The sequence below is a fragment of the Camelus bactrianus genome, chromosome 32, assembly GCF_048773025.1.
Source record: "Camelus bactrianus isolate YW-2024 breed Bactrian camel chromosome 32, ASM4877302v1, whole genome shotgun sequence".
Taxonomy (NCBI): domain Eukaryota; kingdom Metazoa; phylum Chordata; class Mammalia; order Artiodactyla; family Camelidae; genus Camelus; species Camelus bactrianus.
The window spans coordinates 20,418,560-20,445,034 of NC_133570.1; the positions used below are offsets into that span (position 1 = coordinate 20,418,560).

Sequence of the window (26,475 nt, forward strand, 5' to 3'; positions counted from 1 at the left end):
TGACTTTGAAAAGGACTTTATAGGCTCTGAGATGGGACAGGTATTCTCAAAGTCTCAGTCCGGTGGGGGAGGGGGGGCAAAGGAAAAAAATAATCCTCTCCCAGCCACGCTGGCAAGTGTCAGACCAGCTCTGGTCACAGAGGGACTGGAGAAGGGAAGGTCAGTGAGGTACAGCTGCCTCAGAAGTCGAAAGGTTAAGGGGACTACTTGGAAACCAAGAACGGAAGGTGAAGTGGCCCCAGCCCTCCCCCAGGACCTGACACTTACTGCAATGGTCCCCTCCCTCCATTAGGAGTTAGGGAGTACTGCCTAGTGGTTAGGAACTTGGCCTCCAGAGTCCAACAGATCAGGGTTCAAGTCTCTGCTCCACTCATCTGTGCTGTGTCCTTTGGACTTTCCCCGTCTGAGTATCAGTCTTCCCAACTGTGGAAAGGGGTGATAGGATGAGAGCCTCACCAGGACTGTAGTAAGGACAAGACTTGGCCCATGGATAGTAGTGGAACAATTACCTTCTACACCTGATCTGCAATCTTCAAGGGAGCGTCCAGTCTGGAAGGAGAGACTATATATAAAATGCCTGGCACAGGTAAGTGCCCACTGGATGGAAGGATGGATAGATGGATGGTTACATAGATGGATGGATGGACAGTTACACAGATGGATGGATGGACAGGATGAGAGATTTACTCCAGGTCACACAGTCAGGAAGTAACCCTTCCTGAGAACTCACATTGGACACCAAAGAAGGCATAAGAGCTGGGTAGAGAGGGAGAGGTGCTCCAGGTGGAAGGGACAGCACCACAAAGGCTTGGAGTTAGGAATTCCTGAGACATAGATGAGACACTGGTCTCACATGCCCTTTCAGTAACCTGTTCAACAAGATCCTACGAGGAGGGGGATTTGGATGGAGGCTCTCCCAGAGTCCTCTGGGGCAGAGCCGGGCAGTTGTGCAGGGAGGAGGGCCCCACGGCACAGGGGAGCAGGCGGGAGCAGGCCCAGCCTGGGGGTCAGGCCTCCAAGGGCTTGGTCTGGCCATATTTGGTTTTCAAGGAAGTGGGAGACTTCTTGCTGGCTCTGCTGCCCAGGCACAGGAGCGAGGCCACCCACAGTTGCTGAGTCAGGCTGGCGGCTGGGGTCGAGAGCAGAGGCCTCCCCATGGGGTGACTAACACGGTTGTTCAGAGCCTGGCCTCGAGAGTCAAGACGTGGGTTCAAATTCTGCCGGACCTCCAATGGCTGTGGGACCGGGCAGACCGCGTCACCTCTCAGAGGCTTGGTTTTCTTTATCTGTAAAACAGAGCAAGATCAGTAAGGACAAACACCATAACTGAATTTGCTACCTGTCAGTCTGTGCTAAGCACTCTCCCTGCGTTATCTTGCTTAATTCTTATCACGATAGAGAAGTATTATTATTGTCCCCATGAAACAAAACGCGTGAGACCAGCGTTTCTCAGCTCCAAGCCTCGGCTCACGCAGCCCCCTCCACCTGGAGTGCCTCTCTGTCTCTGACCTGCTCGAGGCAAACTTTAATGCCTAGAGTGCGGGATCAGGAGGACTTACTTCCTGACTGTGGGACCCGGATTTCCAAATGAAGAAATTGAGGCACAGGGAGGTGAGGTCACATCCCAGGAACAGACAGAGCTAGGAAGAGCTGGAAGCACTCAGCCACTCCCCAGCACTTTCCTACGTTCCCATTTCCCCATCCAGTGCCCCCCAACAGCTCCTGCAAACACCCGACACCTGCACCCTCCACTTCCGATTCCCAAATTGCTGCCAAAGCCCTATTCAGCCCCTTATAACAGCCCTGTTAGAAGGTTATAAGAAGGTCAGCTAGGTATCATCCCCATTTCACAGATGGGGACGCTGAGGCTCAGAGAAATGGAACAAGTTGCCTGAGCCCTTGCAAGCAGCACAAGGGGAAACCAGACTTGGACGGCAGTGCTAGCTGACTCCCGTTCCAGTCCTCTCTCCCCACCACCGTGAGTGGACCGCATTCTGTGAGGGGAGCCCTCACTTTTCCTCCCAGCCAAGCCATCCTAGACAATTAAGATAAAAGAGAGGATAAAAGAGAAAATGAATCTGAGGTCCACTTGAAAGGAAAAATCAGGATGAGTGGGGGCATCTTGCAAATATATAAATTAGGCTTCCTTTGAAAAAAATCATAAAAGAATGAACGAACAACCGGTAGTAGTTTTAAATCAGATCATCTCCTCGTGACCGGCAGGAGACCAGAACCACTCTCTAAACCCATTAGCTCATCTCAGTCATTTTGGAGGTATCTCCTTCCCTGCCCCAGGCCAGGAGCTGTGGCGAGAGAGCCAGGCAAGAGCCTTGCCCCAGAGCAATCAACACGTGGACAGCGTTCCCCAGAAGCTGGGATTTCACATCCTGGTAAAGTTTTCTCCCCACATGGGGCACAGAGTTGCCAACATTTTGTTATCTGTCAAAGAGCATTAAAGAAAAGAGAAAAATAAAGCATTACTTTCTGTCACCATAAAATTTAATAAGGACTAATCTCAGAATTTAGCAGTTTTTAAAAATTATCTTTATAAGTCATTGTCCTAGTTTTCTCACTAGCCGCAGGCCAGGGAGACTGTGTCTAAGATGGGCATTTGGCAATCCCCAGATGAGTGGGAGAGACAAAACATTTACGCAAATAACTCAGAGTAGTGATCTTCATTGAGTATCTTTTGGTTGAGAGCCACACAAAACTATCCTGGCTACCTTATTAAAGAAAGATTTATTGGAAGGGGATTTTTATTGGGAGATTGGATTCTGGGGGTTATGTAGTGGACAGCAGGGCCAACCAACCAACCAACCATTGCTGGCAAGGACAGAAAACTTCAAGAACAAACAGAATCAGTGCTCTCGCTCTCTCTCACTCTCCCCTTCTTGCTGTGTTATCTGTCTTCTCTCTCTGGTTGCAGACAGGGTTCCTCCATGTGGCAGATGGCTAACAGCTTCTGTATCTCACATCTCATGGCCCTAGCAACCAGAGGCAGACCAGTTACCATCTCAATTCCAGTGGCAGTGGTGGTGGCAGTAGGAACAGAGAAGGTGGCTGACTGGCCCAAGTCAGAAGTCCACCCCTGGACCAATCAGCTGTGCTTGGGGTGGGTTCTGTAACAACATGGCAGCTCCTATGAGAACTCACCTAGCTTCCGCAAATATTAACATCTTGCCTAACTTTGGTAATTATTAGAGCCAATAAATTAACACTAATATAGTACTATTAACTAATCTACAGAACTTATTTGAATTTTGCCAGTTTTCCTTGTAATCTAATCCAGGATCTCACTTTACAGAATATCCCTCAATTTGGATGCATGATGGTTTTCTCATAATCATGCCGAAATGAGGCATTTTTGGCAAGAATAGCACAGAAATGATGCTGTGCCCTTCTTAGGGCATCACACAGGGGCTACATCCTGTCAACATGATTTACTACTAGTGATGTTAACATCGATCACTTGGTTTAAGGAGGTGCTTGCCAAGTTTCTCTGTTGTAAAGGGTCCCTTTGTAATTAGTAATTATCTTGTGGGGACATACTTAAGAGAATGCAAAAATGTAAATTTCTCATTCTTTACAGTTCTTTTTAAAGTGCTGTGCAATGTACACTTTCTACTTTTATTCAACAAGCGTCAACTGTTCACCCACTATATACCAAGCACTGGTCTAAGACGCATGGCTTGGTTATGTGCAGCTCGATGACCTTGCTGGACCTTAGGTACCACTCAGGGCTGCTGAGGATAGAGGAGGATCATGTTTGTGAAAGTGTTCTGTAAAGCTAACTGGAGTGGTTCTTTCTTTTTCCAAGGCGCTCAGCTCTGTCCTCACCTCCGCCTATTGGCAGTCTCCATTTCCGTCCTGCCTGCATCCATGCCTGCAAGGCTTCTGTCTCTCCTCACTGGCCAGACTCCCTCATCCTATTTGCCAAGCCTAACTTATGATGTCATTTAATAAGTTTTGGAGACACAAGGCGAGCCCTGTAGAGACTGACAGTTTCCTTCAGGAGCCTCTCTCTGGGCAATTTTGGGAACTGCCTCGAGGTGCCGAGTGATGCCCGGGACCCTTGGGTGGCAGGGGGAAGATCCTCTCTCCCATGGCAGAAGTAAGGGTGATAAGTAGGAATTGCCTCCCTCCAATAATGGTTTGGCTCTACAAGGGAAAACTCTTGAGCTCCAGAGTATTGAATAAGTCTGGGCGGATACCTGTATCTTACCGAGAGATCTGACATGCGCACCCTTTGAAGGAACAACTTCACAATGTGAGAGGATCAGCTCACCAATGACCCAGCCTCCTAACCCAACAGCACTTTTACTTTGGAACAAGAGTTTAACGAACCAAGAGGGAGGTATAAGGTAAGTAGCAACACTCCTTTTTAAAGGCAGGAACCTTCTGTGCTTGATTTTTTTTTTTTTTTTGGTCCTTTATACAAGATCGTTATGAAAATCAAATATGATAAAAGGTGAAGGCACCCTGGAACTCCTACAGGGCCAGGTCAATGTGGCTGTTCCCATCCTGTGTCCTGAGGGCAGCTTTTTAGGAACTGCTTGCCCAGACCTCAGCAGGCAGAATGAAGGTCTTAGCTCCAACATCAGCCCAGGCCACGCTCTGCCTTCCTTCAGCCAAGCAGATGAGCCCTTCAAAATAAAGCCCCCCAAGCAGAGATCCAGCAACATACAGGGCATTCGATCCAGGGTCCCAAGCAGTTTCCTCCTTGGCAGGTCACAGGCCTGGGTTTCCCAGGCCCATCTCCTACCTGAGGAGCAGGGTGCTGTAGGCTGGACTCCTACCTAGCTAGCACCCAAGAATTGGTAAATTCTCAATGGCTCAAGACTATTTGCCAATTTCACCGCCCTCTCCCCAGTGGACCCTTGGGAGCACCCATCCCTTGGAGACCACCAAGGCAGCAGCTCTCCTAGGGACCCTCAGGTTTAAGAGACACAGTCCCCCCATCAACCAGTTGATTTTTGTGGCCATGAACCCAAACTATAATGTGCACACGAATCCCCTGATAGTCTTGTTAAAACACAGACCCTGATTCAGTAGGCCTGGGGTTGGGCCTGAGACCCTGCATTTCCAACAGGCTCCTAGGAGATGCCAAAGCTGCTGGTCCACAGACCACACTTTGAAAGCAAAGCTCTAAACAACAGGCTGATCAGAAGGGTCTGGAAACCAGAAAATGGTTTTGAGTGAATGGAATGACTTTGAGAGTCCCCGCTTTCTACCTTGAATTTTTTATAGTCTTTTTTTTTTTAGTGGAGGTGCTGGGGATTAAACCCAGGACCTCATGCGTGCTAAGCATGCACTCTACCACTGAGCTATATGCTCCCTTTGAAAGTTTTATAATCTTGATACCACTTCTGATGGCCTTCCAGTAACGCCCCCTTTTAACTCAGATTAATCTGTGAGGTTTCTGGTATTTGCAAACATGATAGCCTTTCCTAATACCCCAAAGTATTTTACCCCCCAAGTAGGAAAGGGTGACACCTCCTCCATCTGTCCCATCCCTTCCTTTACAGGCCAGTCCCATCACCAGAGCCTGGCCAGATCCACCAGCTTCTTAAAGGGAACCAAGTCCCTTTGGGGGCACTTCAGATGGTATAAATCTCTTGCAAGAACACAAGAGGTTTTCAAATGTTATCCTGGGGATTCCTCATTGCCTTCTCTCAGCATTTTCCCAGAAAGAGACCTAAGTCTCCTTTCTGGGCTTCAGTCCCTTGATTGCCTCCCAGCCCACAGCTGTCTTGTGCATCAATTAGCTGGTGACTAATTGCTCTCTAATTGCCAACCGGCTCCCACCCAAACTTGCGACACTGAGTCATGGGCATCCTCCAGGGAAAGGTGTTTTGTGAGTCCAGTGGTTCACTTTTCCACGAATTGTGCTGAACCTCTTCTGTGGTGCCAGGTTACCTTCTAGGTCCTGGGAATTCAGAGGTGAGCAAGACAAACTCTGTCCTTGCCTTCACAGAGCTCACATCTTTTGGGAGCCAAACAGCAACAAATCAATTTCAGATAATAAGTGCTATGATTTAAAAAAAAATAAGAATAAAAAAGGAAAATACAGTACAGAGTAATGCCTGGAGCTTCAGACAGATGCGCTGGGAAGGCCTTTCTAAGGAGGTAACATTTGGGTTGAGACCTGAATGGTAATCAGGAGCCAGTCAGAATTAAAATGAGGAGGAAGAGCGGTCCAAGCACAGAGCACGGGCAACGTCAAAGGCTGGGAAGGAGGGACCAGCGTGGTCTGAGGAACACTCATTACATCCATTCAGCCCCCCAGGGATTCAGGAGTCAGCCATCAAGTTGGAGTTGGTTGTAAGAATTGAAGCAAAGCATTCCTCCTACCCTCTAGAGGAGACTGGGGGCGGGCCTTACTCCACGTGGTCCCGCCCCCAGAAGATGGCGTTTATGCATCGGATAGGTCAGACTTCAGGATCCTGCAGTCAGGATCTTTGGTGGTAAGGGAGATTTTTCTTCAAAGTTTCAAATCCTGCAGTCAGAGTCTTTGGTGGTAACTAGGGAGCTTTTTCTTCAAAGTTTCAAATTTCACAGTCCTATGGGGGACTTAAGGGTGGAACTCCTCGGAGGGTCCACTTAGGAAGCGTCTGCCCCTGGGGAATTCAGACCCAGGACTCTGCAGAGGAACAAAACTGCGTACTGCCATGTGAAATTTTTTGATTTTTAAATATTAACGATGAATTGAAAAAGCTTTTTAAAAGCTGTGCAGGCCAAACACATGTCTATGGGCAAGACCCGCCCCGCCCCCCGGCACTCAGGGGTGCGGTGGGGCTTTGGCGAATGCTTAGAGGTAGAGGTGATGGAGAGGAGATAGGAAGGACACTAACTACATCCTGGATTCTGAAATGCCTGCCCTGGCAAAGATGTGCCCCAGGAGGAACTCACTGCCACAGGCACATACTGAGCACCTATTGTGCAAGTCTCTGTACTAGGTTGGAGGATACAAAGCACATTGTGAGGCTACACCCTCCTCCAGGGCAAGGGTTGCCTACCGCAGGAGACCTGGGTTCGTGTCCTGGTTTGCCATTCTCTAGTTGATGCTCACCCTTGGGTTAGTTCATCAGCTCTGGAATCCCGCACACAGCCTATGTTGATAGCAGGTTAACTAAATCAAATGAGGACAAATTATGAAGGGTCTTGAGTGTCTGGGTAGAGTTTGGGCTGTATCTGATTAGGGGGTGGGAGCCACGGCAGATTCTTGAGCAGGAGTGATGTTCTGAGTAAAATATTTTAGGAAAATGAATCAGACCACCTGTGCAGAGAGGAGAGGGTGACAGACTATCCAGGTGTGGTACAGTGAGACAGCACCTGGGTTTACGCAAATCAGATTTTATCACCCCTCACGCAAAAGTCTTCAGTGGCTCCCTGCAGCCATCACAGCAAAGTCCTTTCTTCTTACTATGGTCCAAGGGCAGGACCAACTTCCTGGGTGTATGACCTGTGCAGTTGCACAGGGCCCCACGCTTGGCTTAATGCTCTACTGTCACCATCTTGAAATTCTTAATAATTTTTGAGCAAGGGGACTCATATCTTCATTTTGCACCAGGCACCACAAATTATGTAGCCAGTCCTGCCCACAGGGACTGGCCCTGCTCCCCTCTCCTTTCGCTCCTCATTTACACCTCGCTCCTCCCTAACCCTTCAAACTCCAGTTGCATTGGTCCTCCATCAGTTCCTGGAGGTTGTTCCTGCCTTAGGACATTTGCACAGCCTGTTCCCGCTACCAGAACACTACCCCTCATCCTGAGACCAACTCTTTGTTCAGGAAATTTCTTCTTATCTTCTGGACCTGAGCATAATTACCTCCTGACAGATACCTTCCTTGACCTCCCAGGATTATCTATTCAAAACAAAACTTTAAACATAATTTAAAGTAGGCCCCAGGACAAACTCCCATAGTGCCATGTGGCTCCACCTGCACAGAGCTGACCCTAATCTGTAATGACACTACATGGGGCTCTGTTTGCTGAGTCCATCTCCACCTCCAGACTGTGAGTGCCATGAGTCCTACCGAGTATCAGCAGATCCTCATGAACTTGTCTGTCTGGCTTCAAAGGGAGGCTCAGAGATAGGTTAATGGGGTAAAAGGAGGGGAAGCCACCTCTCACCCATCTTGGACCTTTCCTTCTGGGTGGGCGGAAATGTTCACAATGTACAGACCACACACACAGCAGGGTCTGCTTTGGCCCTGCCCCTTCCCCAGCTGGAGCCTATTAGCTCCAGACCCTCTTGCCCTGTTCCCTTCCCAGTGATGGGACAATCCTAGGGGTGGGTTGGGAAGGGGATGCACTTTACAGAGCCAAGCTTTAGTCTAAAGGAAGCAATAATAGAAGCATTCTAGACTTCTGTCAGCAGAACAGCCGGTGGTGTTTGGGGGCTTTGTGCTTACTTAGAAGGTTAGTTGAGTAACTAATATCCAATCAGAGGAAAATTTCCTTCTCTTAACTAAGTAAATATTTGTGAAGCAGGTTCCATGTCCCCTTGCAGGGTTAGGGTGAGCATTCAGGAGCTTAGCTTAGAGCCTGGGACATAGGACCTGCTTCATAAACATGAGGCCTCTGGGCAGACATGATGGTCTTTCTGATTTTATCTTGCCTGGGTCAACAGATTTTTTATGTTTTGTGCAAATTCTGTCCCTTCCTCCTACCTGTTGTAGTGTGAATGGTTTTATTTACTTGGTTAAGACAAATAGAGCTAATAGTAGTCTTATCTCACAGAGTGGTCATGAGGAATAAACGAGTTACTGTGGGCCTTAGCACAATGCCTGGTGCAGGTACGCGCTGCATGAGCACTTGGTATAATTTTTAAAATTCTGGAACCTGTTCCAGGGCCAGCATGAGATGATGGGGGTCCCAGCCCCACCGCCGGCTGCAGCTCGGGGCATTGCCTTTGCTACCATTCGGCTATTTTTAGGCTCAGCATCCTCATCTCAAATCCAGATGGGGTGCTAGAAGGGAGGGCAGAGCCGGGCCTGGCTGCCCGAGGGCTGGGAACACTGCTGGGAGGCCGGGTCGGGTTTGGGCCCCACCCTGCCTGCCCTCCCTCGCCTGCAGCGGGTCCAGCCGCCACGTCTGCACTTGGCTCTGAGGTCTGCCCCAAACACTCCCTCCCACCATGGCCGCCTCCTCAGGCCGCCTCCTCAGGGAAGGTTCAGAGCACTTCTGCAGCCTCAGCACGTTTCTGCCCACGCCGGGGAGACCAGGCCTGCATGGAAACTATGAATTGGACACTGCCTGCCTCCAGAGCCTGCAAAGGGGCCACCCACCCTCCTGTATAGAGGTCTTCATGCCTCCAATGAGGCCTATTGGGTCCAGCAAGGGGAAAGGGTCTGCACAACTGGGTTCAAATCCCAGCCCTATCACCAACATATGATGTCAACTTGGACAAGTGACTTCCCCTCCATGAGCCTCCATTTCTTTATCTGTAAAATGGATCTAATCTTAGCACCGACCTCCCATGGCTATGGTGATGATTAAATGAGTGAATGACACATAGTAGGGACTCAGTATGTGCTGGTTATTGCTATTTCATGCCTGGGTGTGCCAGGTCCTGAGGGGGAAACAAGGGGTTTGGGGGCCTGGGGATCTGGGGTAGAGCATGGCTCCACCTCCAAGTTGCTGTGTGACCTGAAGCCTGTTCCTTGCCCTCTCTGGGACTCAGACTACCTATTTGGACCACAAGGTGGGCATCTGGGACTCTATGATGTCATGATCCAGCTGCTGTGGTCACCAGTAGTTAAGAATATGACAAGGCCCCATGTGGGCAGAGACCCCAAGTGGCAGGTGGCAGGGTAGTGCAGTTAAGATCAAGGGATCTGGGTTCTAATCCTGTGTGAGGGGCCGGTGTGGCTTGGCCTTGCTAAGCCTGCCTCCGCGTCTGTATAATGACGGCTCTGCTTTGCAAGGTTCAAGCTGTGAGGTTCATGATAATAACAAAACTGCCACTCATGTAGTTTATGGGTGATCTGGAGCCAAGTTCCAACCCACTGGGCAGCAACTATCTGGGACCCCTGCCATAAGCCTAGATTACACCAGGCATCAGGGAACCATCGGAAGTCCCAAGAAGTCCAGGCCAGCCCCTCTAAAGGCTGGTCCTCCTGGAGTTCAGTATAGCCCATTGGGCGTCTCAGGGCCCCACCTCCTTCCCAGGGCCCACTTGCTTCCAAGTTTCCTACATTGAAGAGTCACGCCTTTCCCATCCCTCAGCACCTAGGGCCGGGCCGCCTTCTCCAAGGCCGGAAGTTTATCTGGCACTGTCCTCAGAGAACACAGCAGCTGGATGACATCACGGAAGAGATAGTCTTGCCAAACTGGTTTGCCAAACAGGTCCCCAGCCCCACTTCTGGCACTGCTGGCCAGGACCCTGGGGGCCTCTAGCTCTGCCCATGAGGAAGAGGGTCGCAGCCGTGGAATCCAACCAATCCCAGCAAGAACTAGTTCTCCACCTCCAGGGTCCTCATGCTCCAGCCTCGCCTACGTGACTTTCCCCAGGAAAGTCCTCAAGTCCTATCTGCCTTCCTTTGCTCACACTGCGCCTTTCTCCAGGTGTCTTTCCCCAGCCCCAACCCACACCAAAAACCAAGAGAGGGCTTTTTTTCTACAACTTTTAGAGCCCAAATTGCATCCCTCCCCTGCTCTCACTAGGCTGTGAGACCCCAAAAGCAGGCCCAACTCCAACCCACCCCTAATCCCTCCATTCCTCCCAGTGCCCAGCAGCCCCTGAACTCCCTCATAGGTCTTGGCCTTGGCTGGCCTCACAGCCACTTGTGGGGTCTCCCACAAAAGTCTTGGAATTTTATGTTGTCTAGTCTGGGGGCAGAGGGCTTGGAAAGCTCAGACCACAACTCCCCCATTGTGCAGATTTGGAAACTGAGGCTCCAAGGTGACCCAAACTTTACCTGGGCTGGAGCCAGGCCTAAGACTCATCATTCCTCTTGCCTCCTGATCCCAGGCCTGGGCTTTCTCTGCAGGATACTGGCTGGGGGGAGGGGTAGCCAGGGAGTTTCAGGGATCTGGCACTGCCAGCTTGGTAAAATATTTATTCTCAGGCTCAGAGACTGGAGCAAAATATTACCCTTGGCCTCTGAGCTGTTCCAGCCACTCCCCAGTCTGCCAGTCCAGGGTTGGACCTGGAAGAATCTGGACCCTTTCTGTTATAGCCTCTTGCCCTGGGAGAGCCTGAAGTAAGCCGGTTCAAGCCCCTCATTTTATAGATGGACAGGCTGAAGCCCAGTCCTCCCCGGTGCCCACAAAATATATTCACCCTGCTCACCTGGCATTCAGGGCCTTTGACAGATGGGAGGACTCCCATCTCCATTTTCTGCTCCATCCACAGCCCAGCTCTCCTCCTTTTCCCACTTACAAACCTCCTGGCCTTTATTGACACTGTTCCTCTGCCACAATTATCTTTTCTTGTCTTTCCTCCTCTTCTCTGTGGGATGGATTTCTTGGCACCCTTCCTCAAGGATCAGTGTGCATTTCACCTCCTCTAAGAAGTCTTCCAGGATTTCCTCCATCCTAGATGCAGCTAGGTGAAGGAAAGGGGCTTTGGTACAGGGCGTGATTCCACTCAAGTTTGAATGCCACTACTATCCAAGGCGCCTTCTCCTCCCTGAGCTCCAGCTTCCTCCTCTGTAGAATCCGGGTAACACATCTTACACAGTGATCAATTTGCAACGGAGCAAATTCTGTGTCAGACATGCAACAGGTGCTCAGTAGACACCAGGAGCCTCCTGACGGGATGTTTGCTCCTCCCTGTGCTGTGGCTGCAGGCTTCTCCAGTCCTGCACAGGGCTGCCCTTTGATCTTTGTTTCACCAGCATCCCGCTCTGCCCCTTTCAGATAGGAAGGGAAGGCAATTAGGTCTGGAGAAGGACCCCAGCCCTGGGGGCTTGACTGAGGGGCAGGACCCATGCTTAGTACTACCCAGAACTAGTGAGCGCAGGTAGGCACTTTAAGTCCATACACAGAGATTCACCTGTGCGGTTCCTCCTTGCTTGGGGGGGGGGGGGGGCAGGGGGTGCGAAGCTAGCACGAAGCAGGCCATTCATTGGAGCTGACAGCTGCCACTCAGGTGGCCTATATGTGTTCCACTCCAAGGGGCTGTTCTAATGGGGCGCAAGGGTTGAATAGAATCGAGTGGGCCTTGGAGGGCACCGACCCTCATTCTGGAAAATAGGATTGCATCTAGGTCAAGTAGAGAGGGCCTAGTTCGGGCCTGCCCAGGAAAGAGGACCTCCAACTATAGCCCCCAAACTGGGCTCTGTTTGCTCCTTCTCTTGTGTGATCTTAAGTTTCTTCCCTCTCTGCCCCGTGGTTTTCCCACGTGTAAAATGGGACCACTTCTCAGGGATGTCGAAATAAAATACGATATCTTCAACAGGGTCTCGGAGTGGATACTGGCCCTCTTTCTAGATGGGGGTGAGGTGGGGTGGAAAGTGGTCACAGAGGATCTGGTCAGCGGGGCCAAGGGGCTCTGCTGGGGCAACTGGCTGAAACCACTTCCCCACAACCCCACATCATAGTGGTTAAAAGCACAGATTCTAAATTCAAAAGGTGCTGGTATGAATCGCAGGTCCACTATCAGTTGTCCTCAACTGTAAAATGGGACAGTAATCCTGAGCTCAAATGGTCACTGTAGGGATTATACGCCGGGCACATGGCAAGCACAAAATAAATGAGTTGATATTTTTTTAACGGACAGGACTCCAGACCCCACCTCCCAAGCTCCAACGCCCTTTTGCCTCCATGGAGACCTGTGGGCGGCTCCCTGACCTCTAGAATAGGGGATGGGTGGCTTTCCCCAGTGAGTCTGAGCTCTTGGGTCCCCTAGCTGACTCCCAGTGTTGTCCTGGACATGTTGGCTCTCTCTCTGGGCCTCAATTTCCTCCATTTGGCGAATGAGATTCTGAACTCCGTATTTCCTATTTAAAACTCCAGAGCGGGGAGAGGGAGGGTATAGCTCAGTGGTAGAGCACATGCTTAGCATGCCTGAGGTCCTGGGTTCAATCCCTAGTACCTCCATTAAAAAACAAAAACAAAATAAAACTCCAGGGCTGCAAGAGGTCGAGGGAGAACCATTCACAGATAAGATCAATGTCCGCGCAAAGGTGTGCCGGCCTGGGGAAAGTGTGCTGTGCGATTGATGCTGCTCCATCTGAAAGTGGCCCCTGAGGTGCTCCAACGTAGGTAGGGTCAAGGGGCTCCCGGTCACTTATTCCCTGCTCGGAGGTGGCCCGGACCAGGTATCCCGAAAGCAGCCTGGGGGCATCGGCCAAGCCGGGGCACTGAAGCGAGGAGGGGGCGGAGTCGAGGGAGGGGACAAGGTCTCACGAACAAAGAGGAGGGCGGAGAGGGGCTGGCCTGAAGGCTCCGCGAATAGTACGATCCCGGGCCACTTACCCCGGCTTTGGGCGCCCTCCTCGACTTTGGCGCAAATCTACGTCCTCCTAGAGACGCCCACGCGACCAGTCAAGGCTGCGCCAGCAGTGGCCCCAAGACTGCAAGTCCCTACAACCTAGGCCTGCGAGGGGCGGGACCTCCACTAGGGGCGTGGCTGCCAAATTGAATTTCCCCAATGGGGCACGAGGGTGGGCGGCACCCTCCTGAGGATTGGCTCGCGCCATGGCGCGGGGCGGAGCCGGCGGGACTGCTGGCCCGGCTGGACGGGCGGCGCTTGCAGAATCCCGGGGACGGTTGCTGAGCCGGCCTGGGATCCCGGTCGTCGCGCCTTCCTCCTGACCGCTCCTAGTCCATCTGTTGGATCCCGAACTACCTAACCTGAGCCCGCGCCAGACGGGCGGGCTGGACTGAGAGGTGGGTGTGCGGGCCTCCGGGCGGCACCAGGACCCCCGACGGGTCTGGGGGTGGAACCCGGACGTGTGGACTCTCAGGGTTCTGGGACTCCCTGATCTGGGAGCCCCTACCTACCCACGGGGGCTGTAAGCCATGCGATAAGGTTCTGAGACCGCGGGGAAAGACGCTCACGGACCTCCAGGAGGCTCCACGCCCCCCAGGGGTGCTAGTGTCTGTGGGGGCAGAAACCCTGAGGAAGTGCCTACATTCCTCTGAGGCCCCTCACAATCTTCGGGGGCCCCAAACTGTGTGACAGGGAGCATGGGACTGGAGCAGCAGCAGGAATCCCTGAGAAGAAAGAGACTTCCCTGAAAGTCCTATATTATGCATTAGGGTCCCCCCTCTTCAGGAGACATGGAGGAACTCAGAGTGTCCACAGAACCTAAATCTGGTGATTGCTGAGTGACGTTCCTGGAAGCTTACCCCAAAGTAGGTAGACAAGGGTCAAGGGCCCCAGCAGAGGGTGGCTGGGAGGTTGCCACCTGCCCAAGCCTATACAGATGGGAAAAGCCAGCAGCAACTTGAACAGGCAGGGTCCAACAAATCCCAACTGTGGGGACAAGGACCCCCAACTCTGACCCATTCACCTGATGGGGTGACTCGCCTAGTGACTCTGATCTGGGGACGGGGGAGGAATGACCGAGTGATGAATCAACAGGAGGGGGGGCAATCCTGGGGCCATTTCAGTCACCATACGTTAACTAAGCACCTAAGGTGTGTCAGGCTGTGGGCCCTCAAATTCCAGAAAGACGTTAGGGCCTCAGGAGGAAGCAAAGCTGCAGTGGGAGGCTGGGCCAAGGTTTAGGGGGCCATTTTGATAGGCAGTGATAGGGCAAGGGGGAGTGTCCTGAGCCCCTGAGGGCACTTTGGAAGGGGACTTTGGAAGCCAAGATTAAATCCATTCCCTGCCCTCTGGGTCTTTCGGATCCTCCTTACTCCCCGTGACAATTCTCTGCCCTCTCCAATCCTGTTTGCCTAAGTCCAGAAGCTGGACAGATCAGTTTTGGAAGGTTCTTCCAGCTGGGAAACTGAATTCTAAGTGCATGAATTGGCAGGAGGAGCTGGGTGCCTGGACGCCTGGCTTCATGCAGTCAGGACAGTTGGCATCATAAGGAGGGCAGAAAGGGGAGGAGTGGAGAGAGGTGTGTACAGAAGGCTGTCCTCAAGAATTGGAAGACAGGGTGTTACCTCCAATGGCGTAACTCACCTGGGGGAATGAGAACGGCAGAGGCAGCAAGGACTTGGACATGGGCTTAGCCTAAAGCCAGAGGCTGAGCTTTTGGGGTGAGTGGGGGCTGGGTAGGCGCTGGGGATGGGTGGGTGGGGCAGGACATTGTGGAGTCTGGCGGGCACCCCCTGGTGGTGAGCACAGCTTGGGTGGGTCTTGCTGGGTCCTGGCTCCACAATCCAGGTTCCTACCCTCCCTGTTTCATGAGGCTGAGATATGGAGAGGGTCCAGCTTAGGCCACACAGCAGGCTAGCAGTTGAGTTGGCTGGGCTGGAACCAGGTACTTCTACTCTTGGTGTGTTGAGGTTTCCAGCACACTACCCTAGAGCAGAGGGCACCTCCCATGGGAGCCACATAACAGATAACAGGAATGGGACAGCAATGGATGATTGTGGGTTAGATGGGGAAACTGAGGCACAGAGCCCAAGTGCCTGTGGTTTCTAGAGGCCCCAGCAGGCCTGATGCATGTCTGTCCCCTGCAGAATTCCCTGAGCTGGTAACAGGTGCCACAGGCACTGGAGAACAGAGGGAACGGATGGAACTAGGGGCCAGCAAGATGGCAGACGAAACATTAGCTGGGCTGGATGAGGGAGCCCTGCGGAAGCTGGTAAGTGGCCCCATCATCCCCACTATGAGGAGAGGCAAGCCAGGCCAGAGAGGCAAGGCCAGCCCAGGATACCTCTCAGCTGACAAGAGCAGGTGACAGGGAGGGGGCAGGAGGAGGACTCAGGGGAGCAGGGTTAGGCCTGTTCTGCCTGGCCAAGGCAGAGGCCCTGGTGGCATGTACCTGTCCATGCCAGGTGCTGAAGCCTTGTCCCTCCCAGCCCCCCACTGCCACCACCTGTTTAAATAGTAACTGCTGAGGACTCGCCCATGTGCAGTCACAGGTGTGCGGAAGCTGGAGTTGCCTCTCCCAAGCAACAGCCTGGGCAGTGCCCACCCCTGGAGACTGGCCCAGTGATAAAAGCAGCAGCAATGATTAATAAGCCAGGACACAGCAGGCAGCAGGCTGGGTGCTAAGAACACCATCTCACAGAATGGTCCCAGCAGCTCCAAGAGCCAGGAGGACACTGTGGCTCAGATAGGTGAAATCACCTGCCCAAGGACACCCAGCCAGGAAAAGGGTGTGCCAGGATCCAAACAAACCCCAAAGAGGGTCATCGGAGACTAAGAGACCTGGCTAAGTCAAGGCAAGAAGAGCCCATAGAGAGTGACAGGCCTTGGGGGCCCATATGAGCTCTGTGACATCTAATCTGTCATTTTCCCACTCTGAGCTTCAGTTTCTTTACCTGTAAAATGGGAGGTGGAGGAAATGTGTGTGAACATAATGTTTAGGTCCTATAGTTGGTATTGGAATGGAATGAGGCATGGGGCCTGATCTTGGGATGGAAAAAGTATGGGCCCACTCTATCCCCTTTCCCCAGCTTCTCCTTGAAGCCCGCCCCCCCAAACACACACCATGCACAGAGAGGCTGTGGGGCAACAGCGCAGGGCAGACATGTGCCCACCAGCAAGGGCAAGGAGCAGCTGAACTGGAGGAAGGGCCAGAGCCCCACCTCCTAGCCCCTGACCCCTGTCCAGGGGGGAAATTAAAGATTTACCTTCTGTGGGAGAAGGCAAATGACCCACCCCACCCCCATACCAGTCCTCTGGAGGCAGGGGCTGGAGCCAGCCAGCCCAGTCCAGGCACTGGGCAGTGCCCAGCCACTGCCATCACCTACCCAAGGCACTGAGCCTCTGTGTCCTCGGACAGCACCTTAGACTCTGGGTGTCCGCCACCACCATAGCCAGCTGTGTGCAGCCTGAAGGAGATGGGTTGGGTTAACAAAGGTCCCCACCATGTCAACTCGACTTTCCTCCCATCAGGAAGTCGGAATCCCACTGCGGGTAACAGAGAAAAAGCCAGGTCTCGGCGCACCCCCTTGTCTAGGGGTCCATTCTGAGGCTCGGGGTTCTCCAGCCGCCACCCCCACCCCATGCAGGTTTGGGCGCTGGAAAAGGGCTTCAGAGAAGCCTGATCGGTGGTTGTAGTCCGCTCATCCCGGGCCCCCTCCCTGGGAAAGGACTAACGAGAACCCATCCCTCCTATCTGGACTTCGAAGACCCCCGAGGTCTGTCCCATTCCGGGGCCGGTTCTTCCCCGCCGGGCGCCCGCCATTACTGCGCCCCGGCGCTGCCGAGGGTCCCGCCCTGCGCGCCGGCCTCGTGGCAGGAACGGGGGCGTCCCGGGCCGGGCTCCTCCCCGCGGGGCCGGGCCTTATAAGGGAAAGCTGACCCAAGCCCCAGCGTCGGGCCGATCTGGGGACCCGGGACCCGCTCCTAGCTTGGGCTCCCGCACATTCCTAAGAATAGGGTGGGGGCATCTGGGGACACGAACGCCACGTGCCGCTCCACCACATACCGGGACTCCCTTCTCCTCGGTCCCGGGTTCGAGATCGGGCTCTGACACTCACTAGCTGGGTGACCTGGGGAAGCTGCTTAAGTCTGTGAATCTGGGTTTCCTCTTTGTAGCGGGGATATTAACGCAGCCGGTAGCGGGAGACTTCCTGCCTGTCTGGCTCCCCGCTCTGCGCCTAGTGCGGGGCTGCGTGGGAGAGGCGTGGGCGGTGCCCCGGGCGGGGTTGGGGGAGGCGGGGAAACGGCGGCTGCGGGGCCCGCGGGCCTTCGGCGCCCCCTGGCGAGGTCCCCCATCGGTAACTGGAGCTGGGACTGAGCAAATGCTTGAAAACTCTCCTCCATTGGGCTGGTGGAGAGACTGAAGCCCAGGGAGACGCCAGGATCTGTCAGACATCCCCAGCAGGGAAGGTACAAAGTACCGGAGGCCCGGCCCGCCGGGAGGAGGAAGCGCCCTCTTTCCTCCCGGGAGAATTCCACTGGGCAGTTTCGGAAATCGCCCCATCCCCTTCCCCTTCCCCCTGGTGGACAATGGAGCTTTGTACTTCCTTCCCTCCCTCCCACAGCCCCCTCCACTCAGGGCGGTGGGGCCTGAGAGGGTGGGGAACCAAGAACGCACAGCAGGGACACTGTGGGTGGACTTTTGTCTCCAGGCCCAAAGGAAGGGGTCATACGAGAAGGTGACCAGTGAGATGAGCTTGCCTATTTCCCCAGCCACTTAGGGGATCTGACAGAGGCTCCCATTTTCCAGATGGGGACACTGAGGCCCTCTGGTGTTGCAGAGGTGACCAAATATCCACATCAGTTTTTTTTTCAGGGACAAGAACTCCATCTCTGGAGCCCGAGGCACTGGGAAGGGGAACCCAGGAGATAAAGGCCTAGTAATGGCATCTCTGAGCCTCTTTGCACTCTGCACAGAGGGGCTGGACCAGCTGTTCTTCCCCCACCCCTAGTCCCCAATCTCTAAGTGTGCTACAGAGGGTTCTGGGCCCAAGGCAAGGCCAGGACTAGGGGTAGGAAGGTGAGCCTCATTCTCCCCCAACCCTGTTTTGATAGGCCCCCCCTTAAGCCCCAGAGCATCTCTAATCCAGGCTAGTAGTGTCCCCGGTACAGTACCAGGGTCCTCGAGGTACCCACCATAGCAGACAGACCCCAACCATAGAGCTATCCTCAGCCCAGGGCAGGCCCCGGAGTTACAGAGACCTGGGTTCAAATCCTGGCTCTGGTCATTTGACTGTAAGCAAATCACTTTTCCCTGAGCTTCAGTTTCCTCACCTGTAAAATGAGAGTAATAAAGTGCCTAGGGTTTCTGTGAAGTTAGGACAAGGGGGCCAGTCAGCCCAGGATCTGGCACATGAGTTCTCTGTGAATATTACAGATGCCTCTGGGTATCTTGTCCTCATTTGCCCTACTTCTCTCTCCCCTCCTGACTGGCTGGAACCAAGCAGGGGGGTGATGCTTATGCATCCGAAGGTCTATGGGGGAGTAGGGGAGCCCAAGTCACTGTCCCCATCCCCATCCACAGTCCTGAGATGGGAGCCATTGTCCCATCTGGCAAGTGAGAAAGGAAAAGTCGCAGAGATGTTAAAGATATGATCCTGACCACCCAGCCAGGACTGGATTGGGGCTGGAGCCAGCTGGGGGGTGATGGCTTGAGCCTCAGGGGACCTTCCCATAGCTCCTCAGGAATGTGGAGACTGAAGGTACCCTGGAGGGCTCTATCCCTACTCTCTTAAGACTGGGACAGGTGAGCTTGTGGCTAAGCTAGGCCAGCCCACGCTCTCTGCTGAAGCCTATCCCCCCTAAGCCCTCTCCCATGGAGTAGGAAGGAATGATGGGGAATGAGGAAAGGAGCAGAGGGTTGTGGGGAGGTGGGGGCAGAGGAAATCACCTTCCTCTACTCACTCCCAGGTGGCTCAGACCCACACTGGAGGCTTATCTCTGCCATTATCTTCCTGGGGGCCCTGAGCCAGTCCTCTCTTCTTTGAGCCACAGAGGCTCTGTTGGGGGTGGAGGGGGGCAACAGGATTGGCTGACTCTGCACAGAGAACATGCTCTTTCCTGGACCTGACTAGACCAGCCACCCCCAATTTCCCAGGGAGTGACAGGCTAAGAAGCTAGTGGGAGCACCTTTCCCCCATGGGCGCCCTCTCTAGGCCCCTGGGGGAACCCGAGTGCAGCTGCCATATCTGTCTGGGGGATTGGCCCTCCCAGTCTGGGCCCTGGCCCCTTTGCCCCTTCAGTGGTGGCCAGGGCTGGACCAGTGCAGGGAAGACAACAGCCCCCAGCCAGGCAGAGTGCTGTGACTCCTGAGCGCCTGCCTCTGCCTCAGTTTCCCCATCTGTCCAGTGTGGAGGACACTGCCACTCACCAGCAGGGCTGTGGTCCTTTGGGACCATGGGAGTCTCCCTTGCTCACAGCTGGACTCCAGAGGCCTGAATCACCCTCCCCTCCCAGGGACACTGTTAGGGACCCATAGGATTGCTTCCCTCCTCCTGCCACGACTCCCTGGCTCTTGGGGGTTTGGTGAAGGCTCTGAGAGTCAGGAGTTGAGTCACAGAAAGGAGTGCCTGGCTTGGCACCTGGCACAGGTGAGTGGTTGCTGGCTGCCCATGCTATGAACTGTAGCGCACGGTGGGCTGTCCAGAAGCCCTGGCTGTGTCATCTGTGTTTCCCCAAGGCCAAATTTGGGTGGGCAGGCAGGCACATGACGGGCTTGGGGCAGAAGGAGTGGAGACAGACCACTCATTGTGCCTTGGGACGAGCTGTGGGCAGCTGGTGCCCGCCCTCCACCCTGGCATCCAAAATGACCTGCCCCTCGCCCCCGCCTGCCCCACAGTTGGAAGTCACAGCAGATCTGGCAGAGCGACGGCGCATCCGCTCGGCCATCCGGGAGTTGCAGCGGCAGGAGCTGGAGCGCGAGGAGGAGGCCCTGGCATCCAAGCGCTTCCGTGCCGAGCGGCAGGACAACAAGGAGAACTGGCTGCAGTGAGTGGTGGGGGCTGGACATGCAGGTGGGGCGGGATGTGCCAGGGCTCAGCTCACGTTGTACAGGCAGGCACGAGCCAGGTGACTGCTCCCCACCTGGGTGGGCAAATGGCAGGACGGGACGCATTTGGAGTACACAGGGATGTTTGTGTGCACGAATTACTGGTCACGGTACTCTGGCCACACCCATGTGGACAGCATATCTGGTTGTGTGGTTTGAGCGCTGCTCCATGGGCGTGCACATGTCAGCGTGTAGCCAGAGGGTGCGCACAGCTACATGCCCCTCTGCCAAGGTTCCGGGTACCCTGTCCTGGCCTCCACCCTCAGCCCACATCCTCCATGACCCGCCCCTGGCAGTGGAGCTTATGGTCATGATGTCCCGGCAGCTCTCAGCAGCGGGAGGCTGAGCAGCAGGCTGCTCTGGCACGGCTGGCGGGACGGCTGGAGTCCATGAGTGATGTGGAGGAGCTGACCGCGATGGTGAGGCCCAGGCCGGGGAGGGGCTGGGAGCTGGGCAGGTGAAAGCCTGGACCGCACAGCCCAGTACCTTGGCCTGCCCTTCACACACAGCTGCGAGGTGCTGCTGAGTACGAGGAACGCAAGCTCATCCGAGCCGCCATCCGCCGCATCCGGGCCCAGGAGATTGAGGGTGCGTGCCCTGCCCCGGCCCCACCCCTGCCCTGCCGCATGCTGCCAGCAGCACCTCCTGGCCACTCACCAGACACTCTTCCCTCTCCTTCCAGCTGCCACCTTGGCTGGGAGGTTGTGCAGCGGGCGTCCCAACAGTGGCTCAAGAGAGGACAGCAAGGGGCGGGCAGCACGCAGGCTGGAACGGTGTGAGGTAAGGAGTGCAGGCCAGGTCCTGAGCCAGGGATGCCAGCAGCACAGAGAACCTGTGTGTTTTTGCTAGACTGGGCCTTAACTGAGGGTCCCCCACCTTGTGTCTGGGAGACACTGGGGCTCCATCTCTGGCCCCTGCCCACTCTCCCAGGCAACCTCTGGTCACATGTCCCCACTCTAGAGTTTGTCTCTTCCCAGGTCTCCCCTCAAAGCCAGCTTGTCTACACTGCTCCCAGTTTCCTGTCTGTCTCCTATGACACCCTTGTTAACCTCCTTGCTCGCCTCCCCACCTCCACACCTACCTTGCACCCCGACACCAGCCATCCAGTCTCCACTCAGTGGACAGAGGGATCTCCCTGAAATGCAAATCAGACCCTGGAACCTGCCCAGCTTAAATCATCCCAAGGCTGCCCCTCCCCCACCAGACAGCCCACATCCTTACCTTGGCTTATGAGGGCCTGCGTGTCAGGCCCAGGCTGTTCACAGAGTCGACTCTATTCTCCAGGGAGTGTGGGTGAGAGGTCAGGCCATGCAGATTCCCAAAGTGGCCAGCAGAGGCCACTGGATCCCTAGTCCTGGCAGGACTAACCCCAAGCCCCCTGATTAACCAGGCTGAGGCCAGGGGTCAGGGTCCTCCACTCCAGGAATCTAGTAAGTCTGGGAATTCCCAGCAGGTCTCCTGCCATCCCCACCCCCTAGCATTAGGATCTGGTCCTTTCTGAACTGCCCTTGACTAGGCAGTGCCTGGAGGTTGGGAAATGAGGATCAGAGAACCGCCAGTGTGGTACCAGTGACGTACTTGTGCAGGTGTGCCTGCAGGATACCATGCCCAGCCCCTCTGCTTTGCATGCCCTGCCCTGCTGCCTGCCAGCCCGGGGAGCCTTGGCCGCATCCTGTGGGTCTCCCGCAGGTGCCGAAGCCAGAGGAACAGGAGCAGCAGGCAGAGGTCCCAGTGCCAACCCCAGCCCCCAGCAGCACCAGCCGGGATGTGACCACAGTGACACTCCTGCTGCGGGCCCCACCTGGGGGCACACCCAGCCCACCTGCCTTGCCCGAAAGCTCGCCTACCTCTACCTCTCCCGAGCCTCCACTGGAGCCTGCCAAGGGCCAGTGCCCTGCTGCCGAGGCTCTGGGCAGCCCCGAGCCACCTCCCAGCCCGCCCAGGGCTGCCAGCCCTGAGCCCCAGGAGCCTCCGGCCATCCCCAGCACTGAGAGGCAGGTGGTCAACAAGGTGAGTCTGGATGAGGGGCAGAGATGCCAAGCAGGACTGCTCCTGAGTGTAGGAGTCAGGCCCTGCCATGCCATGTCTTCCTGCAGCTCCTGCCTGGCCGCACAGAGCCCCCAGCTGCCCAAGGCCCCGCCAGAGATCCCTCCAACACGAAGAGAGCAGGTGAAGTTTCCAGCAGGGATAGCTGCAGGCATCTGCCTTCCCCGGCCTCCCCTTCCCTTCCTGGAAAATGGGTGCTTGTGCCTAGATAGCTCCAGTCCCCGAAGGTCCCGGCCATCTCTGACACTCCTCCCACTGCCCCTGAGGTGTCCCCGCCCCTGGCCTGGCCCACTCCCCCACCCATGGCCAGAGGCCTCCCCGCAGCCTTGAAAGGCAACAGGCCTCAGGCACATTCTTTTCCCCAATAAGGGAGTGCGCCCATCTCCCAGCTGGAGCCGCGTGGGCAGTGCTGTCCGGGGGTGTCCCCTGTCCCCATCAGCAGGGAGGATCTGGGCACCCTTCCTCCAGCCCAGGCCTAGCCCCAGCCCCCAGGAGTGTCCAAGTCATCTTGGGGTCAGTGTGGGAGCTAGGGGGAGGGGCCTGTAAGAGATGCAGCTGAGCGGGAGGCTGGGAGCTGTAAGAGGTGCAGCAAGGGCCTGGGAGGCTGAGGAGGTGCGGAAGAGAGGACTATGAGAGGTGGACCCCACCATCCACTCTCCTTTCTCTGCCCCTACATGGCTGCCACCGCCTCCCCATGCTGCCAGACCTGGCTGGACCCCACCCCTGCCAAAGCTCCCTGTCTGTGCTCAGCCCCCGCCAGCCAGTCCAGAACCGAGGTACTGCCCGTTCCCACAGCCTCAGGTGCTGGGCAATCCCTGTCACGTCAACCACTGACAGGTCTCCTGTCCCTTCTAGAGCCCACCCCTCTTGCCAGAGGACCTTCCCGTTTCCAGCGAGCTGGCTCCATACGGGACCGCGTGCGCAAGTTCACATCTGATTCTCCTATGGCTGCTGGGCTCCAGGAAGGACCAGCCCGGGCAGCCCTAGGTCCCTCGACCCCGGCAAGGCTCTCAGGCCCCTCCCACATCAGCACCACCCCTGCCTCCTCCTCCAGTGGCCCCTCCTCACGGGGGCCCAGTGACACCTCCTCCCGGTTCAACAAGGAGCAGCAAGGAACAGCCCGGCCCCTGGCCCAGCTTCAGAGCTGCCCCCAGGAGGAGGGCCCTGGGAGGCGGGGTTTGGCTGCCAGGCCCCTTGAAAACAGAGCCGGGGGGGCCGTGGCCCGCTCAGAGGAGCCCAGTGCCCCGCTGCCCGTGGCCGTGGGCACTGCTGAGCCAGGGGCCAGTATGAAGACCACATTCACCATTGAGATCAAGGATGGCCGGGGCCAGGCCTCCACGGGCCGGGTGCTGCTGCCCACAGGCAACCAAAGGGCAGGTAGGCCTCCCTGTTCCCCATTGCTGGGGACCAGTGCCTGCAGCCGCCAACCTCTGCACATAGGACAAGTGCTGCGGCCGGGACTCAGGGTGTCTCCAGGGGGTGCGCTGGGAGCAAGGGGTGCTGTCAACCTGGGCTTGCGTGGCCCTCACCCCACCTGATCCTGACAGTCATCCTTCTCCACCTCCAGAACTGACGCTGGGGCTGCGGGCGCCCCCCACCCTCCTGAGCACCAGCAGTGGGGGCAAGAGCACCGTCACCCATATCAGCAGTCCTGGGACCCTGGCCCGGCTGGGCAGTGTCACTCACGTCACCAGCTTTAGCCATGCTGCCCCTGGTAGCCGAGGAGGCTACAGTGTCAAGGTGAGCCCTCCCTCACCCACCAGCTTCACCCTTGCCAACCTCACAGAGACTGTTTCAGGCTGTTGGGCTAGCAGGGCTCCTCTGTCTGCCCTTCCCCCGCTGCACACCTGGGGAGACGGAGGCCAGAGGGAGAAGGTGGCTGCCCACAGTCCGCAGATAGTTGGTAGCAGAGCGAAGGTCAGACCCTCACCCATCAGCCACTGGATGTGTCCTAAGCTCACTCTGTACCAGCTTTAAGCTTCCCACATGCTGATCTCCAGTCCTTATTCCAAAATTGGTTGGTTCATTCCTTGTGAACAGATGAGAAAACTGAAGCTCCAAGAGGGTGGTAAGGGCTTGCCCACCCTTCCTGTGGCAGCCCCAGTGCCCCTGCGCATACCCCATCCTGGACCTTGGCTCCAAGGTGCAGAGCCGCTCTTCTGCTCATCCAAGATCAGCCCGGCCTGTTAGGAGATTGGAGATTAGTGATTACCATCTGCGTCAACATCTCGGGGGGAGGTGGGAGAAGCATTGATGGGGGGACAAGCAGGGGGTGTCAGTCAGGTGAGGCAGCAGCCTAGCAGGTGCCACAGGAACTCTATACATCACACCCTTCCATTATTCATTCTGGAGCCCGGGATCAGCTGGCTGGGAGCTCAGCCAGGGAAGGGATCCCCAGCGGGCTGCCCAGCTGCACAGGTAATGCCCTCTGCGGTGCACCAGGGACTGAATGGGACTTTAGCCGAGGTGAGATGGTTAGAGCCAGCTTCGGGCCTTCTCAGGGGTGACAGGGAGAGGGTGGGAGCAAGAAAGCACCCTTCCCCTCCCAGAGCAGGACCTAACTGCTCTCTGCCAAGGGAATGAGGAGAGGACAGCTGAGGCCCTTGCAGTGGATGGGAGGTGCCACAGTGAGCCTGGGTCCAATACCACCAGCTTGCCCCAGCTTCCCCATCTAGAACCAAGGGGAGGCAGATCCTGTGCCCAGAATGCACTTGTTCGAAGTGTGTGGTTGATCTGAGCACCAGAGGCAGGCAGAGGACATTTATCTCAAGGACAAGACACTTGTTACAGCAGACTGCTCAAAGTCCCACCTCTCTGTGCCTCCATGTCCCCTATCTGTTCAAGGCTTTCTGAAACAGCATGGCATGAGGGCAAACAGTGCAGGCTTGGTGTATGACAGACTGGATCCTCCCAGCTTACGTACATAGTGGCCCAGACGGGCCCATTCCTTGCTCCTTGCCTCAGTTTCCCCACCTGTAGGGCATGGGGCCCTGCCTCAGTGATCAGAACCTCTACAGACTTGCTGCGCTGCTGGTCTGTGGTCTCTGCAGGGCCAAGGCCAGGCCTGGCGGTCGGCCTGCTGGGGCAGGCCACCCCTCCCCCACTCCCCCCTCTAGAGGGAGCCCAGAATAGGTTTCTATTTGGGCTACAGCCCCAGCTGGCGGGTGGCGGGCTGGGAGGCCAGCAGGGGCGGGGCAGGCCCACTGCCCTTGCCTTCGCCCTCAGGCCAACTGCAAAGACTCTGACACTGCCAGCCAGAAGCAGCAGTCCCTACCACTGTCCCCATCGTCATCCCACCATAGAGCCCCTGCCTGCACCATGCCGGGGGTACCAGGGCCTGGGTCTGAGCTGGCTGCAGCCCTGGAGGAGCGATTGGGCCAGGCGTTGGAGGAGCTGCGGGCAGTGGCTGAGGCAGGCCGGGCAGCAGTGACCCAGGCAGCAGAGGCAGCCGCCTCGGCCGTGGAGCCAGTGGCCCGGGCAGCTGAAGAGCTGCGGGCGGAGACAGCAGCACTGAGCCGGCGGCTGGATGCACTGGGCAGGCAGGTGGAGGTGCTGAGCCTGCATCTGGGGGTCCCACTCGTGCCTGACCTTGAGCCTGAGCTGGAGCCCAGTGAACTGCTCCTGGCCGCTGCCGACCCCGAGGCCCTCTTCCAGGCGGCCGAGGATGCTGGGACCCCCGTGGCCCACCCGCCTGCCTTCAGCACCCGCCGCCGCTCCTCTGCCGGCCCAGCCCGCAGCAGCAGTCTCGTAAGTCCTGATGGGTTATGGGGAGAGGGGTGGTTTTCAGACAGGTTCTACCTCGGCTGAGTGACCTTAGATGTGCCACCACCTTCTCTGATACTCAGTTTACCTATCTGTAAAGGGAACTGGGGAGCTAGTGC

General features: G+C 55.8%; 1 protein-coding gene and 1 long non-coding RNA gene across 19 annotated transcripts in view; one reads left to right on the plus strand and one right to left on the minus strand.

Moving 5' to 3' along the window:
* On the minus strand, positions 1 to 22,242 carry LOC105066091 (uncharacterized). 7 transcript variants are annotated; one of them, XR_006723424.2, is made up of 7 exons: positions 21,770 to 22,242; positions 21,630 to 21,683; positions 21,206 to 21,349; positions 16,827 to 16,907; positions 11,296 to 11,857; positions 510 to 1,286; positions 1 to 423 (listed from the first exon to the last, which is right to left on the minus strand). It is a non-coding gene; the product is annotated as an uncharacterized LOC105066091 (long non-coding RNA). The 7 variants fall into 7 exon arrangements; XR_012503614.1 differs by having other exon boundaries at positions 1 to 1,286; XR_006723423.2 differs by having other exon boundaries at positions 1 to 1,286; positions 21,206 to 21,380.
* Positions 13,700 to 26,475, plus strand: part of SMTN (smoothelin) — a 22,213-nt gene continuing 9,437 nt past the window's right edge. For 3 of the 12 annotated variants that reach the window (XM_045513954.2, XM_045513955.2, XM_074356168.1), the window contains exons 1-10: positions 20,192 to 20,487; positions 20,874 to 20,967; positions 21,058 to 21,136; positions 21,231 to 21,328; positions 22,238 to 22,558; positions 22,645 to 22,717; positions 23,299 to 23,370; positions 23,450 to 23,971; positions 24,162 to 24,334; positions 26,249 to 26,341. In XM_045513954.2, coding sequence (XP_045369910.2) covers positions 20,207 to 20,487; positions 20,874 to 20,967; positions 21,058 to 21,136; positions 21,231 to 21,328; positions 22,238 to 22,558; positions 22,645 to 22,717; positions 23,299 to 23,370; positions 23,450 to 23,971; positions 24,162 to 24,334; positions 26,249 to 26,341 — 1,806 coding nt within the window. In that variant the 5' untranslated portion in view covers positions 20,192 to 20,206. Of the gene's footprint in view, positions 13,839 to 14,210; positions 14,307 to 15,587; positions 15,713 to 20,191; positions 20,488 to 20,873; positions 20,968 to 21,057; positions 21,137 to 21,230; positions 21,329 to 22,237; positions 22,559 to 22,644; positions 22,718 to 23,298; positions 23,371 to 23,449; positions 23,972 to 24,161; positions 24,335 to 26,248; positions 26,342 to 26,475 lie in introns of those variants that run through there. The other 9 variants (XM_045513957.2, XM_045513961.2, XM_045513960.2 and 6 more) reach the window with 9 other exon arrangements.